General features: G+C 45.5%; 1 protein-coding gene across 1 annotated transcript in view; it reads right to left on the bottom strand.

The window, feature by feature from the left end:
- Positions 1 to 16538, bottom strand: part of ADCY2 (adenylate cyclase 2) — a 1664414-nt gene that overhangs the window by 528277 nt on the left and 1119599 nt on the right. Inside the window, exon 11 of the mRNA XM_063922769.1 lies at positions 5579 to 5622. Within this exon, the coding sequence (XP_063778839.1) occupies positions 5579 to 5622 (44 nt within the window). The remainder of the gene's footprint in view (positions 1 to 5578; positions 5623 to 16538) is intronic.

Below are 16538 nucleotides of genomic sequence, written 5' to 3' on the forward strand. Positions count from 1 at the left end.
TCCCCTTCTCAGCCTGCTGGGAGCGTGATCATGATGTCATCACGCTCCCGCGGCTGAGGGCTGGCTGGGCGCGGCGGGTCTGAGGAGGCTTGAGAAGCGGCGCCAGCGCAAGTAGCAGAGACACACTCAGGGGGAGCCATTACCGTTAGGCGCAGCACAGTGTGTAGTTGAGCTGGGAGCTGGAGAGCTAGCAGCCTAACTGCCTGAGTGAGGTACACTCAGTGTAAATTTATAAACAGTGTATGTGTGTGCATATATAAATATATATATATATATATATATATATACACACACACACACACACACACACACACACACACACTGCCCCAGGCTGCTGACACTGTTTTAATAGTATATATACTAGACTAGTACAGACAGTGTACTGTCTGTACTAGTTTAGTATATAAATATATGTATATATATTATAAAACAGTGTCAGCGGCCTGGGGCAGTGTGTGTGTATATATATATATGTATATATATATATATGTGTGTGTGTGTGTGTATATATATGTGGGGCAGTGTATATAATATATATATACATATATATATACACACACTTATTAGGATAGTTATATTTGGTGCTGCTGTACAGTGGACATGGTGATTTTAAGTACAGCTGCAGCACTAAATATAACTATCCTAATATGTGTGTACGTGTATATATAATGCGTATATATATATATATATATATATAAAAAACAGGGGGATGGGGGTGCCAGCGACCATCGGTGTCTAATGGTTTTTAGATATGATATGAAGAAATGGCTGGATACATTCAGATAAAATTATAAAATTCAATTTAATTTATAAAAGAGATTGGTGGGATAAAAGTTTACAAGCATAGGGAGATATTTAAGAATACAACAAAGATATATTTTTTTAAAAAACCGGATATATAACATATGAGAATAAAAAATTAAATAAGAAAAATATATCAATATTCTAAAAAGATAAAAACAGTGCTTATCTTTTGAAATGGAGGGTCAGTTTAGAGGTACACCCAACGCGTTTCGTCCATCTGACTTCATCAAGGGGTAGGGTGCTAATGAACAAGGATGGTATTTATAGCTGGTGTCATGTGTTCATAGGTAATTATGACATCACTTCCTGTTAAAAATCTAATAGGCATAGTACTACACAATTCTCTATGTAAACATAAGTGTGCTGAGGGGGCAGTGAAATTATGTCCTGTGGTGTCATTTTGTGTAAAAAACGAGTACTAGAATGCTGTATTTTCAGTCTGAAGTGTCCGAGACGCGTCCTGTGTCATTTCCGCCCCGTTTCCGGTGTCCGCTCAGACGGTGTGCGCATGCGCGTCAGGCCGAACTTCCGTTATCGGTTGCTTTCACGAGCGCACTGAATGTTCCCCACTTCCATCCTTTGCTTCTAGTGGAAAGCGCCCCACTTCCTACTCGGCTGTTCCCTTTGCTTTATTGGAGGAGGAGGTTGTCATTCATTGCGGCGGCCATTTTCATGGAGTTCGTTACAGCTGCAGACATATTTTTTGTGAGAGTAACCGCAGTCTCCAAGGGAACCATACATAGTAAAAGATATAGATATAAACATATGACTGTATCTTTTGGTGTGGCGACTCAATAAAACACAATAGAATGCTGTTTATTTGAGATGTTGACATACTAGTTATAAGTGCTGTTGTAACATATTTAATTTTAAAGTGCCAAGTGCATATAAATAGTGAAAGATAAAAACCAGAATATATAGCCAGCGGAGTCTCTTTTCACAGGCATCCCACCACCCATATCTCCTTATAATGTACTATTTATATTTTCTAATTATGATGGATATCTGGGCAAAGAAGATTCGGCAGCACTAATGCAAGGTTTAATTAAGATCTAAAATCTCTTCATTCTTCTAATACATCAGTATCATATAAAGCCTATATTGCTTTTTAGAAAATAAAAACACAGGCACTAATCTCTGTTTATATCTATATCTTTTACTATGTATGGTTCCCTTGGAGACTGCGGTTACTCTCACAAAAAATATGTCTGCAGCTGTAACGAACTCCATGAAAATGGCCGCCGCAATGAATGACAACCTCCTCCTCCAATAAAGCAAAGGGAACAGCCGAGTAGGAAGTGGGGCGCTTTCCACTAGAAGCAAAGGACGGAAGTGGGGAACATTCAGTGCGCTCGTGAAAGCAACCGATAACGTAAGTTCGGCCTGACGCGCATGCGCACACCGTCTGAGCGGACACCGGAAACGGGGCGGAAATGACGCAGGACGCGTCTCGGACACTTCAGACTGAAAATACAGCATTCTAGTACTCGTTTTTTACACAAAATGACACCACAGGACATAATTTCACTGCCCCCTCAGCACACTTATGTTTACATAGAGAATTGTGTAGTACTATGCCTATTAGATTTTTAACAGGAAGTGATGTCATAATTACCTATGAACACATGACACCAGCTATAAATACCATCCTTGTTCATTAGCACCCTACCCCTTGATGAAGTCAGATGGACGAAACGCGTTGGGTGTACCTCTAAACTGACCCTCCATTTCAAAAGATAAGCACTGTTTTTATCTTTTTAGAATATTGATATATTTTTCTTATTTAATTTTTTATTCTCATATGTTATATATCCGGTTTTTTAAAAAAATATATCTTTGTTGTATTCTTAAATATCTCCCTATGCTTGTAAACTTTTATCCCACCAATCTCTTTTATAAATTAAATTGAATTTTATAATTTTATCTGAATGTATCCAGCCATTTCTTCATATCATATCTAAAAACCATTAGACACCGATGGTCGCTGGCACCCCCATCCCCCTGTTTTTTACCTTTAAATTATAGACAGCTTATGTCTAATTTGCTTGGAGGCTAGCTGACACCTTATATTTACAAAGGAGTGTCTACGGTTGGGTCTATTTTTATAACCCTATATATAATCTACTTACACAAATCTGTGGCGCCGTACTACCACTATTTCATATATATATATATATATATATATATAAATAAGCACTTTATGCACCGTGATTAAAAGTCTCCCAGTGCCGTCTGTTTTTGAAGCTATTTTACGGAAGATCCGCTCTTGTTCTGGAGGGAACGGGAGCAGAATATTTGCCGTTGGGGATTGGGGCGAGTGCCGGACAGCGGTGCAAGTATGCGGGTACGGGTGGGTACGGCGTACCCTTCAGAATTTTGCCGTGGGTACGCCGTACCCACACCGACGGGCCGCCGCTCGCTACCGCTGATGTGAGGGGAGGAGAGCGCAGTCTGCGCCTCTCCTGCCCCTCAATGTCGTCTTTCAAATCAGCGCCGCCCGTGAGCCAATCAGAGCTCGCGGAGCTTTGATTGGCTCACAGATCGGCGCTGAATATTGAACTCACCCGCCGGAGACTGAGGGGAAGGAGAGGCGCAGGCTGCGCTTTCCTCCCCTCACACAAGACAACAGCAGCGGTGAGCATGGTAAGGGAAGGGGGGGGCAATGTATACCTGGCAGTGTGGGGGGCAATGTATATTATTATTATTATCCTTTATTTATATGGCGCCACAAGGGTTCCGCAGCGCCCAATTACAGAGTACATAAATAATCAAACAGGAAAACAGCAACTTACAGTTGATGACAGTATAGGACAAGTACAGGGTAAATAAACATAGTTACATCAGCAGATGACACTGGAATAAGTATCAGGTGGCAGAAGACTGCTGGATGTGGTACAGCTGAAGATTATTAAAGTAAGACAAAGGATAAGCACATGAGGGAAGAGGGCCCTGCTCGTGAGAGCTTACAATCTAAAGGGGATGGGTAGACAGACAGGGGTGACACAGATGGGGTACATAGAGAACGTGGAACAGAGGGTTAGGATGAGATTTGGCTGGATTTGGTGAAGAAGTGGGTCTTGAGAGCCCATTTGAAGTTTTGTAGAGAGGTGGAGAGTCTGAGGAGGAGAGATAGGGAATTCCATAGAACTGGAGCAGCACGTGAAAAATCTTGGAGGTAGAAGTGGGAGGAAGTAATCCGTAGGCAGGAAAGTCGTCGTGCATTAGCAGAGCACTGTGGCGGGCAATGTATATCTGGCACTGTGGGGGGCAATGTATACCTGGCACTGTGGGGGGCAATGCATATCTGGCACTCTGGCGGGCAATGTATATCTGGCACTGTTGTGGGCAATGTTGTGGGCAATGTATATCTGGCACTGTGGGGGGCAATGTATATCTGGCACTGTGGGGGCAATGTATATCTGGCACTGTTGTGGGCAATGTATATCTGGCACTGTTGTGGGCAATGTATATCTGGCACTGTTGTGGGCAATGTATATATGGCACTGTTGTGGGCAATGTATATCTGGCACTGTTGTGGGCAATGTATATCTGGCACTGTTGTGGGCAATGTATATCTGGCATTGGGGGGCAATGTATATCTGGCACTGTGGGGGCAATGTATATCTGGCACTGTGGGGGCATTCATGTATCTGGCACTGTGGGGCATTCGTGTATCTGGCACTGTGGGGCATTCGTGTATCTGGCACTGTGGGGCATTCGTGTATCTGGCACTGTGGGGCAATGTATATCTGGCACTGTGGGGCAACGTGTATCTGGCACTGTGGGGGTCATATGTGTATCTGCCCCTCCCCCATATGTGTATCACGCCCACATTTTCATTGGCCACGCCCACATGGCATTTGGCCCCGCCCATTTTTTTGTGCGTGCGCCTACGCCGCGCGCACACAGTACCTGTAAGAAATTTTTTCTACTTGCACCACTGCTTTTTATATACATGTACAGTACCCAGCTGTACATGTATATATGTAATTTTGCCAAAGGAGAGGTTTATATGCTGCCCAGGGCTCCCCCCCTGCGCCCTGCACTCTTACAGTGACTGCCATGTGTGAGGTGAATGGGAGCAATGGCGCACAGCGTTACTGCTGTGCTTTACCTCTGTGAAGATCAAGAAGTCTTCTGCCGCCTCTGAAGTCTTCTTTTCTTCTCATACTCACCCGGCTTCTATCTTCCGGCTCTGCGAGGAGGACAGCGACGCGGCTCTGGGACGGACGGTGAGGGTGAGACCTGCGTACCAATCCCTCTGGAGCTAATGGTGTCCAGTAGCCTAAGAAATAGAGCCTTGAAACTAACAGAAGTAGGTCTGTTTCTCTCTCCTCAGTCCCTCGATGCAGGGAGTCTGTTGCCAGCAGGCTCCCTGAAAATAAAAAACCTAACTAAAATTCTTTCTAACAGGAAACTCAGGAGAGCTCCCTGTAATGCACCCAGTCTCCACTGGGCACTGTATTAAACTGAGGTCTGAATGAGGGGCATAGAGGGAGGAGCCAGTGCACACCCATACCTAAAGTCTTTCTTAAAGTGCCCATGTCTCCTGCGGAGCCCGTCTATCCCATGGTCCTTACGGAGTCCCCAGCATCCTCTAGGACGTAAGAGAAATAATCTTTTCACCTACCCTAAGGAATGATGAATAAACCCTTACACAGATCACATGATAAATCAGATAAAAAAAAAAAAAATAGGATCAATATGACTTTTTTAAAATGATAAGCAAGATAAAATCCACATACTATAATGTAAAAGTTATAGTAGGACGTACCTTTCAGTGCAACGTTGGAATTGATAATGACCCATAGGCATATCCTGTGAAGAAAAATTAAATGTAACACTTGTTTTCACAAAAAACAACCAAACAATAATATATGGTAATTTTATGTTCTGTTTTAAGGAAATACATTTAAGACCTGTAAAATAAATGCATTAAAAAGTGCGCTAATCATAATGCAACTTTACAGTAATACTACAATATTTTCTGTGGTCCAATAAAAGCTGTGTCATCACTGTTATCAAATGTAGCCAAACAGCATTATTGATGTACTGCATACAGTATACATCATACCGATAGCATTCAAATAGACCAAAAAAAGGGGGGGTGGATCCACATCTTTTAAAATTGCTTTTACATTCATACTCTACATGCATTTTGGGGTTTATTCAGGTTTGTTAGCAAACCAAAAAAGTGAGCAATTGTATGGTACAGATGAAGCCTCCGTTATCTTTGCTGGCTAAGGCGCACATGTGCACTCCCGGCGTGACTAAGCGATCCGTCCACCTAGTCACACCAGGAGTGCACAGAGCTGCCTCCCATTGTAAACGTCTCTGGGCGCGCACGCCCGGACGGAGATGCTCTCCATTCAAGTGAATGGGGAGCATCTCTATCCGGGCACGTGCGCCCATCCAGACGGAGATGCTCACAGTGACTAGGTAAGCCCAGGCGGCCGTGCCTAGTCACAGACGGAGCCACGACTATCGTGGCTCCATCTGTACAAAGGTTAGCAAGTGTATGGTACAAAGGGGTGTGCCCTTTATACTATTGACTTCAGCACTTAATCTTGTGGTCCCTTAAGCCGTACCCCCCAATTGTTCCAACTTTGGTGGGGCAGTCCCGTTTTTCGGGCATTGTTCCATCGCCTCGCCCATGGACTACAGTATCGCATTGGGGGATACCTTATTAGTGTGCATGTGTGTGCATCCATTTAGTGATGAGAGAGACTGATTACAGTATGAGCAGCTGCCAGAATGCTGTGCTGGCTCTCAGGGTGATGAAAAATGGTAGTGTAACACACGGTTACGACCCCCAAAAAATCGAAATATATTATTTTTAAATGAATTTGTCACATGTGAAGTTTTTATATATATATATATAGCTTTTACCTTTACGCTCCTGTTGTTACAATAAATTGTATATATTATTATATACATTGGGTTTTGCTCCCTTATTAATTATCTTTTTCACCATTGGTCGCTTATCCCCATTCCTTTTTGCTGCATATATATATATATATATATATATATACACACTGCTCAAAAAAATAAAGGGAACACTAAAATAACACATCCTAGATCTGAGTGAATGAAATATTCTTATTAAATACTTTGTTCTTTACATAGTTGAATGTGCTGACAGCAAAATCACACAAAAATTATCAATGGAAATCAAATTTATTAACCCATGGAGGTCTGGACTTGGAGTCACCCTCACAATTAAAGTGGAAAAACACACTGCAGGCTGATCCAACTTTGATGTAATGTCTTTAAAACAAGTCAAAATGAGGCTCAGTAGTGTCTGTGGCCTCCTCGTGCCTGTATGCATGCCTTTCTGGGGTTCAATTTTGTATTATATGGAGTATTACCTGCATTCCTTTGTTAGTAGTTAAATATTGCACAATGAAAGGACGTGCGATGGTGAAGGAGGCGCAGCCCCTTGCGACGGCGTGAACAGTACCTGCAGGGCATGATGTACAGAATGTAGCGGGTGCGGGGGGGACTGTGGATGGGGGAGGGTGGTTGTAGAAGCTGCGGGTGGAGGGGGGGCGTGTCGGGGGTGGGGTAGGGGGCCCGGAGGCGCCGCGGGTGGGGGAGGGGCAGGTGTGGGTGTTGCGGCGGATGGGGAAGGGGGTCCGGAGGCGCTGTAGGTGGTGGAGGGGCGGGTGTGGGGGTGCCGTGGGAGGGGTGGGTGAGGGGGGGACCGCGGATGGAGGAGGGTGTCTGCAGATGCTGCGGGTGCAGGGGGGGCAGGTGTGGGGGGACACATATATGGGGGGTGGATGGTGGAGGGGGTCTGGAGGTGCTGTGGGTGGTGGAGGGGCAGGAGAGTGGGAGCCGCAGGTGGTGTATGGTGTCTGGAGGCACAGCGTGTGGGGGAGTTGGTGGGGTGCCGCATGTGGTAGAGGGGAAGGTGCGGAGGTGTGGTGCATTGGGGAGGGGTCTGGAGGTGCTGCGGGTACTGTACCTGCCAAAAAGGTAGTTGGATGGTATGCAGTAACAGGGCCAGGACAGGGGTGACATGGTCAGAACAGGGGTGATGGGGCCAGGACAGGGGTGATTGGGCAAGGACAGGGGTGATGGGGCAAGGACAGGGGTGACGGGGCAAGGACAGGGGTGACAGGGCCAGGACAGAAATAACAGGGACAGGATAGGGGTGACAGGGCCAGGGTAGGGGCGGCAGAACCAGGATAAGGGTGACAGGGCCAGGCCAGGGGTGACAGGGCCAGGCCAGGGGTGACAGGGACATGACAGAACACAGGGCACAGATTGATATTAGGGACAAAACAGTGGTGACAGACAGATGTGTCTTACCGGAGTCACTGCTGCTGCTGTTCCACTCCAACCTGTTGGGATCTGCTGCTGGTGGAGACTTGGTATGGCTGACTCTCTCAGGCTGGAGTCCTGCTAACTGTGCCCGGCTGCATCCCTCCCCCCACTCCTCAGTCACACACCGCGGACCTCGCTGCTGCCGGGCACTGTGGTAAGGGGAGACTGGGAGTGACTGGTTAGCCCCCAGGAGACGCTGTGGCTGGAGGGAGGAGGGGGTCGGAGCCTGCAAGCAGCATGGACTTCTGCAGCGCTGGCCGCTGGCTAAAGTGTGAGAAGGAGCTGGGCGCACCTCACTGCAGGCGGCAGCGCTGCAGCTGGCGGTGGGGTTGCCGGGGCTGGAGATAACAGGCAGTATGGAACCTGCACAGCGGCAGGTGCCCCACAAAACTGCAGCTAAGAAGCGTGGAGTGTGCCAGAAAGTGACGCTCCTCCGCTCCAGAGAGCCCCTGCTGAGTTTGCTGATGTGGGGGGTCAAGCACACAGTGAGCCGATGCCCGTCTGTCTGTACGGCATACCCCCTCACACACTCCCATACCTCCCAACTGTCCCGATTTTCGCGGGATAGTCCTTTTTTGGGGGTCTGTCTCGCTGTCCCACCCGCGGACCGCAGTGTCCCGCGGTGGGGGGGGCAGGTGGGAAGCTCCTGTACTCGCTGTTCGCTTAGCTGAGCAGCGGTGAATAGACGCTTCTATTTAGTGAAGACAGGAGGAGAGGGGGCATCAGGGGGTACGGATTAAGGGAGGGGGGCGGCAGCAGAGCCAGATTAAGGGGGGGGCCCAGGGGGTACATACCCCGGGCCCCACAGTTTTAGGGGGCCACCCGGCTGGAGTAGCTCTGTCCCAGCTCTGAAGCTTCCCCGTCCTGCCAGTAACAGCAGCAGCATTGTGCTACAGTCAGCACACGCTGCTGCATGTTTGCAGGTCTGTGGTGTTGCTGCCTCCCTGCTTTCTTCTAGCGAACACCCCCTCTGGATTTACCCCTAGCTGAGGGGCCAAAATCCCATTAAAAAAAATCCTGGAATTTGCATAAGGGGGTGTGGCCACGCAGGCGCAAATAGGCCACGCCCTCGAACCTGCAGCAGGCACAGCAATGAGATAGGACCCCCTGTCTCAAGTGCCCTGGGCCCCCCCGGACTCATAATCCGCCCCTGGGGGCATGCCAGCAGTTCACAGAGCGCTGGGCATGCCCCCTCATTGATGAAAACGGGGAGTGGCTCACGATTGCGGGTCCTCCGCGAAGCCACGCCCCATTTCCGTTGGCCACGCCCCCTTTTCGCCATGGGTCTCTGCTTCTCCCTGCAGAAAGCTGGGAGGTATGCACCCCTGCTTGTGCCACGCCCATACCATCTGCTTCTGCTCCTCGTCTCCTATAGATTTGCCCAGATCTGTGACTCATTTGACTAACTCCGCCCAGTGTTGTGACTCCGCCCAGCGTTAGCAAATGAAGCACAAAGTCACAGATCTGGGCTAATATATAGGAGATATATATATGCACACACACACACATGCTATATACATGTATATGTACAATACATACACACACATATACATACATACTAGCTTTTTGCACGCGGCTTCGCCTGCGTGGAAATCTTAATGCAATAGGATTGTTTTCATTGCGCCCATCTTCATGTTTAAGTTCACTTACCAACCCCTAAAAGAATTAGCGTGAAGATACATAGCCTAAATATTAACGGACAGTCTAAGGAACATATCAATATTCAAAATGCGATTAGCTTAGCGACCCCGAAAACTATGGATTTGACACTGTCAGTCATTTTGGATATTTCAATTTTCACCCCTTCTCATCCCCCCATGCTGATGAGGGGCTGAACTTGGACTTAAAAGGCATCGGGAGTGTCACTATTCATATCAGCGAAACTATGGATTTTTACATGTCATCTCTGTCCCGCCCCCCACAGTTATTATCCATATTGTAAGTCTTATATGTACCAGTTTGGTGTAAATTGCTCCAGTCCTTACAGAGTTATGCTGGAACATACATGTTATGTATAACTATATATAACTAATATATATATATATATATATATAAACACGCACACATATATATACACACACACACACGCATATATATATATATATATATATATACACACATATACAATATATATATATATATATACAGTTGTGCTCATAAGTTTGCATACCCTAGCAGAATTTGTGATTTGTTGTCCATTTGGCAGAGAATATGAATGATAACTCACAAACTTTTCTTTCACTCATGGTTAGTGGTTGGGTGAAGCCATTTATTGTCAAACAACTGTGTTTACTCTTTTTAAATCATAATGACAACAGAAACTACCCAAATTACCCTGATCAAAAGTTTACATACCCTGGAGATTTTGGCCTGATGACATGCACACAAGTTGACACAAACGGGTTTGAATGGCTACTAAAGGTAACCATCCTCACCTGTGATCTGTTTGCTTGTAATCAGTGTGTGTGTATAAAAGGTCAGTGAGTTTCTGGACTCCTGAAAGACCCTTGCACCTTTCATCCAGTGCTGCACTGATGTGTCTGGATTCTGAGTCATGGGGAAAGCAAAAGAACTGTCAAAGGATCTGCGGGAAAAGGTAATTGAACTGTATAAAACAGGAAAGGGATATAAAAAGATATCCAAGCAATTGAGAATGCCAATCAGCAGTGTTCAAACTCTAATTAAGAAGTGGAAAATGAGGGATTCTGTGGAAACCAAATCACGGTCAGGTAGACCAACAAAAATTTCAGCCACAACTGCCAGGAAAATTGTTCAGGATGCAAAGAAAATCCACAAATAACTTCTGCTGAAATACAGGACTCTATGAAAAAAAGTGGTGTGGTTGTTTCAAGATGCACAATAAGGAGGCATTTGAAGAAAAATGGGCTGCATGGTCGAGTCGCCAGAAGAAAGCCATTACTACGCAAATGCCACAAAGCATCCCACTTACAATACTCCAAACAGCACAGAGACATGCCTCAAAACTTCTGGAACAAAGTCATTTGGAGTGATGAGACCAAAATTGAACTTTTTGGCCACAACCATAAACGTTACATTTGGAGAGGAGTCAACAAGGCCTATGATGAAAGGTACACCATTCCTACTGTGAAACACGGAGGTGGATCACTGATGTTTTGGGGATGTGTGAGCTACAAAGGCACTGGAAATTTGGTCAAAATTGATGGCAAGATGAATGCAGCATGTTATCAGAAAATACTGGAGGAAAATTTACTTGGACGTTCCAACATGACAATGATCCAAAACACAAGGACAAGTCGACCTGTCATTGGCTACAGCAGAATAAAGTGAAGGTTCTGGAGTGGCCATCTCAGTCTCTTTACCTCAATATCATTGAGCCACTCTGGGGAGATCTCAAACGTGCAATTCATGCAAGACAGCCCAAGAATTTACAGGAACTGGAGGCTTTTTGCCAAGAAGAATGGGCAGCTTTACCATCTGAGAAAATAAAGAGCCTCATCCACAACTACCACAAAAGACTTCAAGCTGTCATTGATGTTAAAGGGGGCAATACACGGTATTAAGAACTGGGGTATGTAAACTTTTGATCAAGATCATTTGGGTAGTTTCTGTTGTCATTATGATTTAAAAAGAGTATACACATATATATACATGCTGTGTATACACACACATATATACACACATATACATACAGTGGGGCAAAAAAGTATTTGGACAGCCACTGTGCAAGTTGACCCACTTAAAAAGATGAGAGAGGTCTGTAATTTCCATCATAGGTACACTTCAACTGAGAGACAGAATCTGAAGAGAAAAAACAGGAAATCACATTGTATGATTTTGAAACAATTTATTTGTATATTCTTGCGGGAAATAAATATTTGGACAATCAAAAAGTTTAACTCAATACTTTGTAATATAACCTCGGTTGGCAATTACAGAGGTCAAATGTTTCCTGTAGTTCTTGACCAGGTTTGCACAAACTGTAGCAGGTATTTTGACCCACTCTTCCATGCAGATCTTCTCTAGCTCTGTCATGTTTTGGGGCTGTTACCGGGTAACATGGACTTTCAACTCCCTCCACAGATTTTCTATTGGGTTGAGGTCTGGAGACTGGCTACGCCACTCCATGACCTTGAAATGCTTCTTATGGAGCCACTCCATATTTGCCCGGGTGGTGTATTTGGGGTCATTGTCATGCTGAAAGACCCATCCATGTTCCATATTCAATGCTCTTACTGAGGGAAGGAGGTTTTTGCCTAAAATCTCATGATACATGGCCCCATTCATCCTCTCCTTAATACGGATCAGTCGTCCTGTTCCCTTTGCAGAAAAGCAGCCCCAAAGCATGATGTTTCCACCCCCATGCGTCACAGTCTTCTCCTCCAAACACGGCAATTGGAGTTTATACCAAAAAGTTTGATTTTGCTCTTATTTGACCACATTACTTTCTCCCAATCCTCCTCCGGATCATCCAGATGGTCACTGGCAAACTTTAGACGGGCCTGGACATGTGCTGGCTTAAGCAGGGGGACCTTTCAGTTGCTGCAGGATTTCAATCCATGACGACGTAGTGTGTTACTAATGGTAACCTTTGTGACTGTGGTCCCAGCTCTCTTGAGGTCATTGACCAGGTCCCCCATTGTGTAATTCTGGGCTGATTCCTCACCATTCTCAATATCATTGATACCCCACAAGGTGAGATCTTGCACGGAGCCCCAGGTTGAGGGAGATTGTCAGTGATCTTGTATTTCTTCCATTTTTTAATAATTGCACCAACAGTTGATCTCTTCTCACCGAGCTGCTTGCCTATTGTCGATTAGCTCAAGCCAGCCTTGTGCAGCTCTACAATTTTGTCCCTGGTGACCTTAGACAGCTCTCTTGGCCATGGTGTAGAGGTAGCAGTTTGACTGTTTGAGGGTGTGGACAGGTGTCTTTTATACAAATAACCAGTTCAACAGGTGCCATTAATACAGGTAACGAGTGGAAGATAGAAGAGCTACTTAAAGAAGAAGTAACAGGTCTTTGAGAGCCAGAAATCTTGCTGCTTGGTACAGGTAGGTGTACAAATATTTATCTTCCACAAGAATATACAAGTAAATTTTTTAAAAATCATACAATGTGATCTCCTGGGTTTTTTTTCAGATTCTGGCTCTCAGTGAAGAGGACCTATGATGGAAATTACAGACCTCTCTCATCTTTTTAAGTGGGTCAACTTGCACAATCGGTGGCTGTCCAAATACTTTTTTTCCCCACTGTACATATTATATATATACATATATATATATATATATATACATACATACATACATACATATATATATATACACACACACACACACACATATATATATATATATATATGCACATATATACACACACATACGTGTGGAGAAGACTCCCTCCTATCCTGAGCAGTATATGGGGGTGTCACCCCCACCATTACCACTCAGGCAGTGCATCTAAAACCTGAGTATAAGTTGCTGAATTAACTCAGAGGCTGTCTGCACCTCTCCTGGGGTTCCACCGCTACACAACATAGATGTACCAGAAACTGCTAGCCAGACTCCCATCACTGCTTGTGGTCTGTTCAGTGTGCATGCAGAATGAGCACAGAGCCACTGCAGCAGCCCCATCCAACTCAGACACATGCCGCTTGGCAACTATAGGCATTTGCAGGGTCAGACCAGCCTTGTGTTGGGGCCCCCTGTGTGGAGGGGCCCCGGAGAAATCACCCCTCCTTTAACCCAGCCATGGTGCACAGCATCCATTAACAGTGCATGGAGAGTGTGGGGGCATGCCAGGCATCTCAGAGAGTGCTGTGCACAACCCACCCCAGTGACAGGAAAGGGGGTGCCGCAAACCTTCACCTCCATTCCTCGAGGCTCCATCCCCTTTGTGGTCACAGACACACCAAAGGCGATCCAAGGGTCCCGATCCACTGGCCACAACTATTGGGTGGCATGCTTTAGTGGCAGAATGAAGCAGGAAAGTGTTAACTGAGAAACATAAAAAGGCATGTACATGGAAATGTACTACTACGCTAAATGGTAGAATTCAGGACTGGAGAAATCTGAGTTCATAGTTGGGAAGCTCCAAATGATTATCTTAGGCCAAAATAGTTTCAAAACAGAGAGCTAAAAAGGGAGATTTTTATTTACGTAATTCAGTGGAATGGCATTTGTCTGTGTAATATACTGATTGTTGTTTGTAGAGTGTTTGGTAGAGGGTGTTGCGGGAGAATATGATTTAAGGATTACTTTAATTTTTCTAGGTGCTCAGTGGTGGAATCCAGGCAAGGTGGGGAGGCATAGATGGGGGATGCCACCATGGTACAAGTGGTGCATTTGCTATGGCAATGAAAGGGCCCTGTCTGAGTTTTGGTTATCTCTGAACCAGTGACAGATGAACTGGTGCTTGAGGTTGTAGTGTGTAAGAACTTAGGTGGCTTGAGGAAGTTCCTACTCATAGGATATATGACAGCACAAGATGATGATAGCCACTAGGAAATTGGAACTTGGACCAGGTGTTGACTAGACCCAGAGCATAGGTGCGGAGCCTTACCCCACTGGTGATTTTCTCCAGGGAAACCCGCAAGGGGATTTAGGTTTCCCTGCACCCGGTGAGCCGGACACAGCCCCCTGACTGGGTCATCTGGTCTAGTGTTAGAAAGACTGTGGACTAGTCTTGGAGTAATTAGTTGTTATATAATGATTGAACCGAAGTGCAGAACAGGCTGAACTGGAAATGAGGATTCTCATATGATTGGTCTTGAAGCAAACTGGAGTGCTGACCGGGCCGGAACTGACATGATGACACTGGAATTACTTAAACTGAACCGATCTAGAACTGGACTGTAATGCTGACCGGCCTAGAACTGGAATTGAGTGCCGAATGGTCTGGATCCGGAATGAGGACACTGGAATTACTTTGACTGGAACTGGACTGAAGCCATACTGGAATGTTGCTCGGACTGGACCGGGATGAAGTGCTGACTGGGCTGGAACCGGAATAGAGCTGAATACTGCTGGTTCAAAGCAGCAACTAGGAACACTGGAGAGCACAGCAACAAGGCTCAATCACAGAGAGCTGTGTGTCATATGGAACTGACAACTTGCACACCGAAAGGCTGCAGGCTTTATACCTTTTACATGTCTATGGTTTGGCTGGATGCGTCAGCTAACTCCAAGGTTGTTTGGTATTGGACACTAACCGATCAGCTGACAAAAACCAAGATGGCGCTGGGATGGCCACATTACAGTACTATAATGAGTATGAGTCATTATAGTACACTGTCATTGCAGTGTGGGCCATAGCAAGTGATGAAGGAAAAGGGTGGTCCGACCGGAGGGGAGTACCTCCCTTCCTTCCTCTGCAGCTGTGCATCTATTGCTGGGGAGAAGTACAACACAGTGTGGGGAGTGCAGTACAGTGTGGGATGCAGGGGGGAACACAGCACATTGTGGGAAGGGAGGAAGCATAGTATAGTGTGGTAAATGGGAGCACAACACAGTGTGGGATGGGGGAGCATAGCACAATGTGAAATTGGGGAAGAAGAGGCCGTGCCTTTCCCACAAGATCACACCCCCTTTCGAGGTGACATAAATAAGTTATAAAAACACTACATGCTGCACTCTAAGTTACTAAACAAGTAAGGTTTATTTAAGCATGGAAAAAAAGTAGTTTTATGTACAGATGTACCCATGCTCATCTTTGCTGTGATGCAGCATGCTGCAACACAGCTTGGTGCATGGCATGCCAGGCTGTGACTAAAGGAATTAATGAAGCAATCGCCAGCTGCATGCCATTATGCAACATGCCACATCGCAGTAAGATAAGCATGGCTACATCTGTATGTGTAAACCTTTTTTTTATTTAGATATAATTCTGTTATTGGTAAAATACTGAGATACTTTAATAAAGTTTGAGGGCCTAATTCAGCATTTATCGCAATTCTGAGAAATTGCAGTTACCTGCAAGTAGAAAGGTGCCATCCTGACAGGAAGCTAAATGCTCTGTGAAAGTTTGCAAATACATTGCATATCGCTATCGCAGATGCATTCACAATTTCCATAACAATTAAGTTTTTTGCCGCTTGAACAAATGTAAGTAGGTCTGAGGCTGCCACTAATCTGCGACTGAGATGGCCTGGAAGTGGTCTGTGGGAGATCCTCCCCAAAAACCCCTGGGCATACTTGCGTTTTTTACTGACACGCCCAGAAAATGGATAGTTTCCACCCAGAAATGCCGGCTTCCTGTCATTCAAACAGCAGCCACATTGTGATTATGATCTGTATGCAATTTCGGTCACCTTTACCCTTCAAACGTGCGCAATGCGAACGCTATTTGTTCGATAATCGCTTGATTTGCAAATTCTCTAATTAGCAATCCCTGCTGAATTAGACCCTGATTTTAGGTTGTTTAAAAAA

The sequence above is a fragment of the Pseudophryne corroboree genome, chromosome 5, assembly GCF_028390025.1.
Source record: "Pseudophryne corroboree isolate aPseCor3 chromosome 5, aPseCor3.hap2, whole genome shotgun sequence".
Classification (NCBI taxonomy): domain Eukaryota; kingdom Metazoa; phylum Chordata; class Amphibia; order Anura; family Myobatrachidae; genus Pseudophryne; species Pseudophryne corroboree.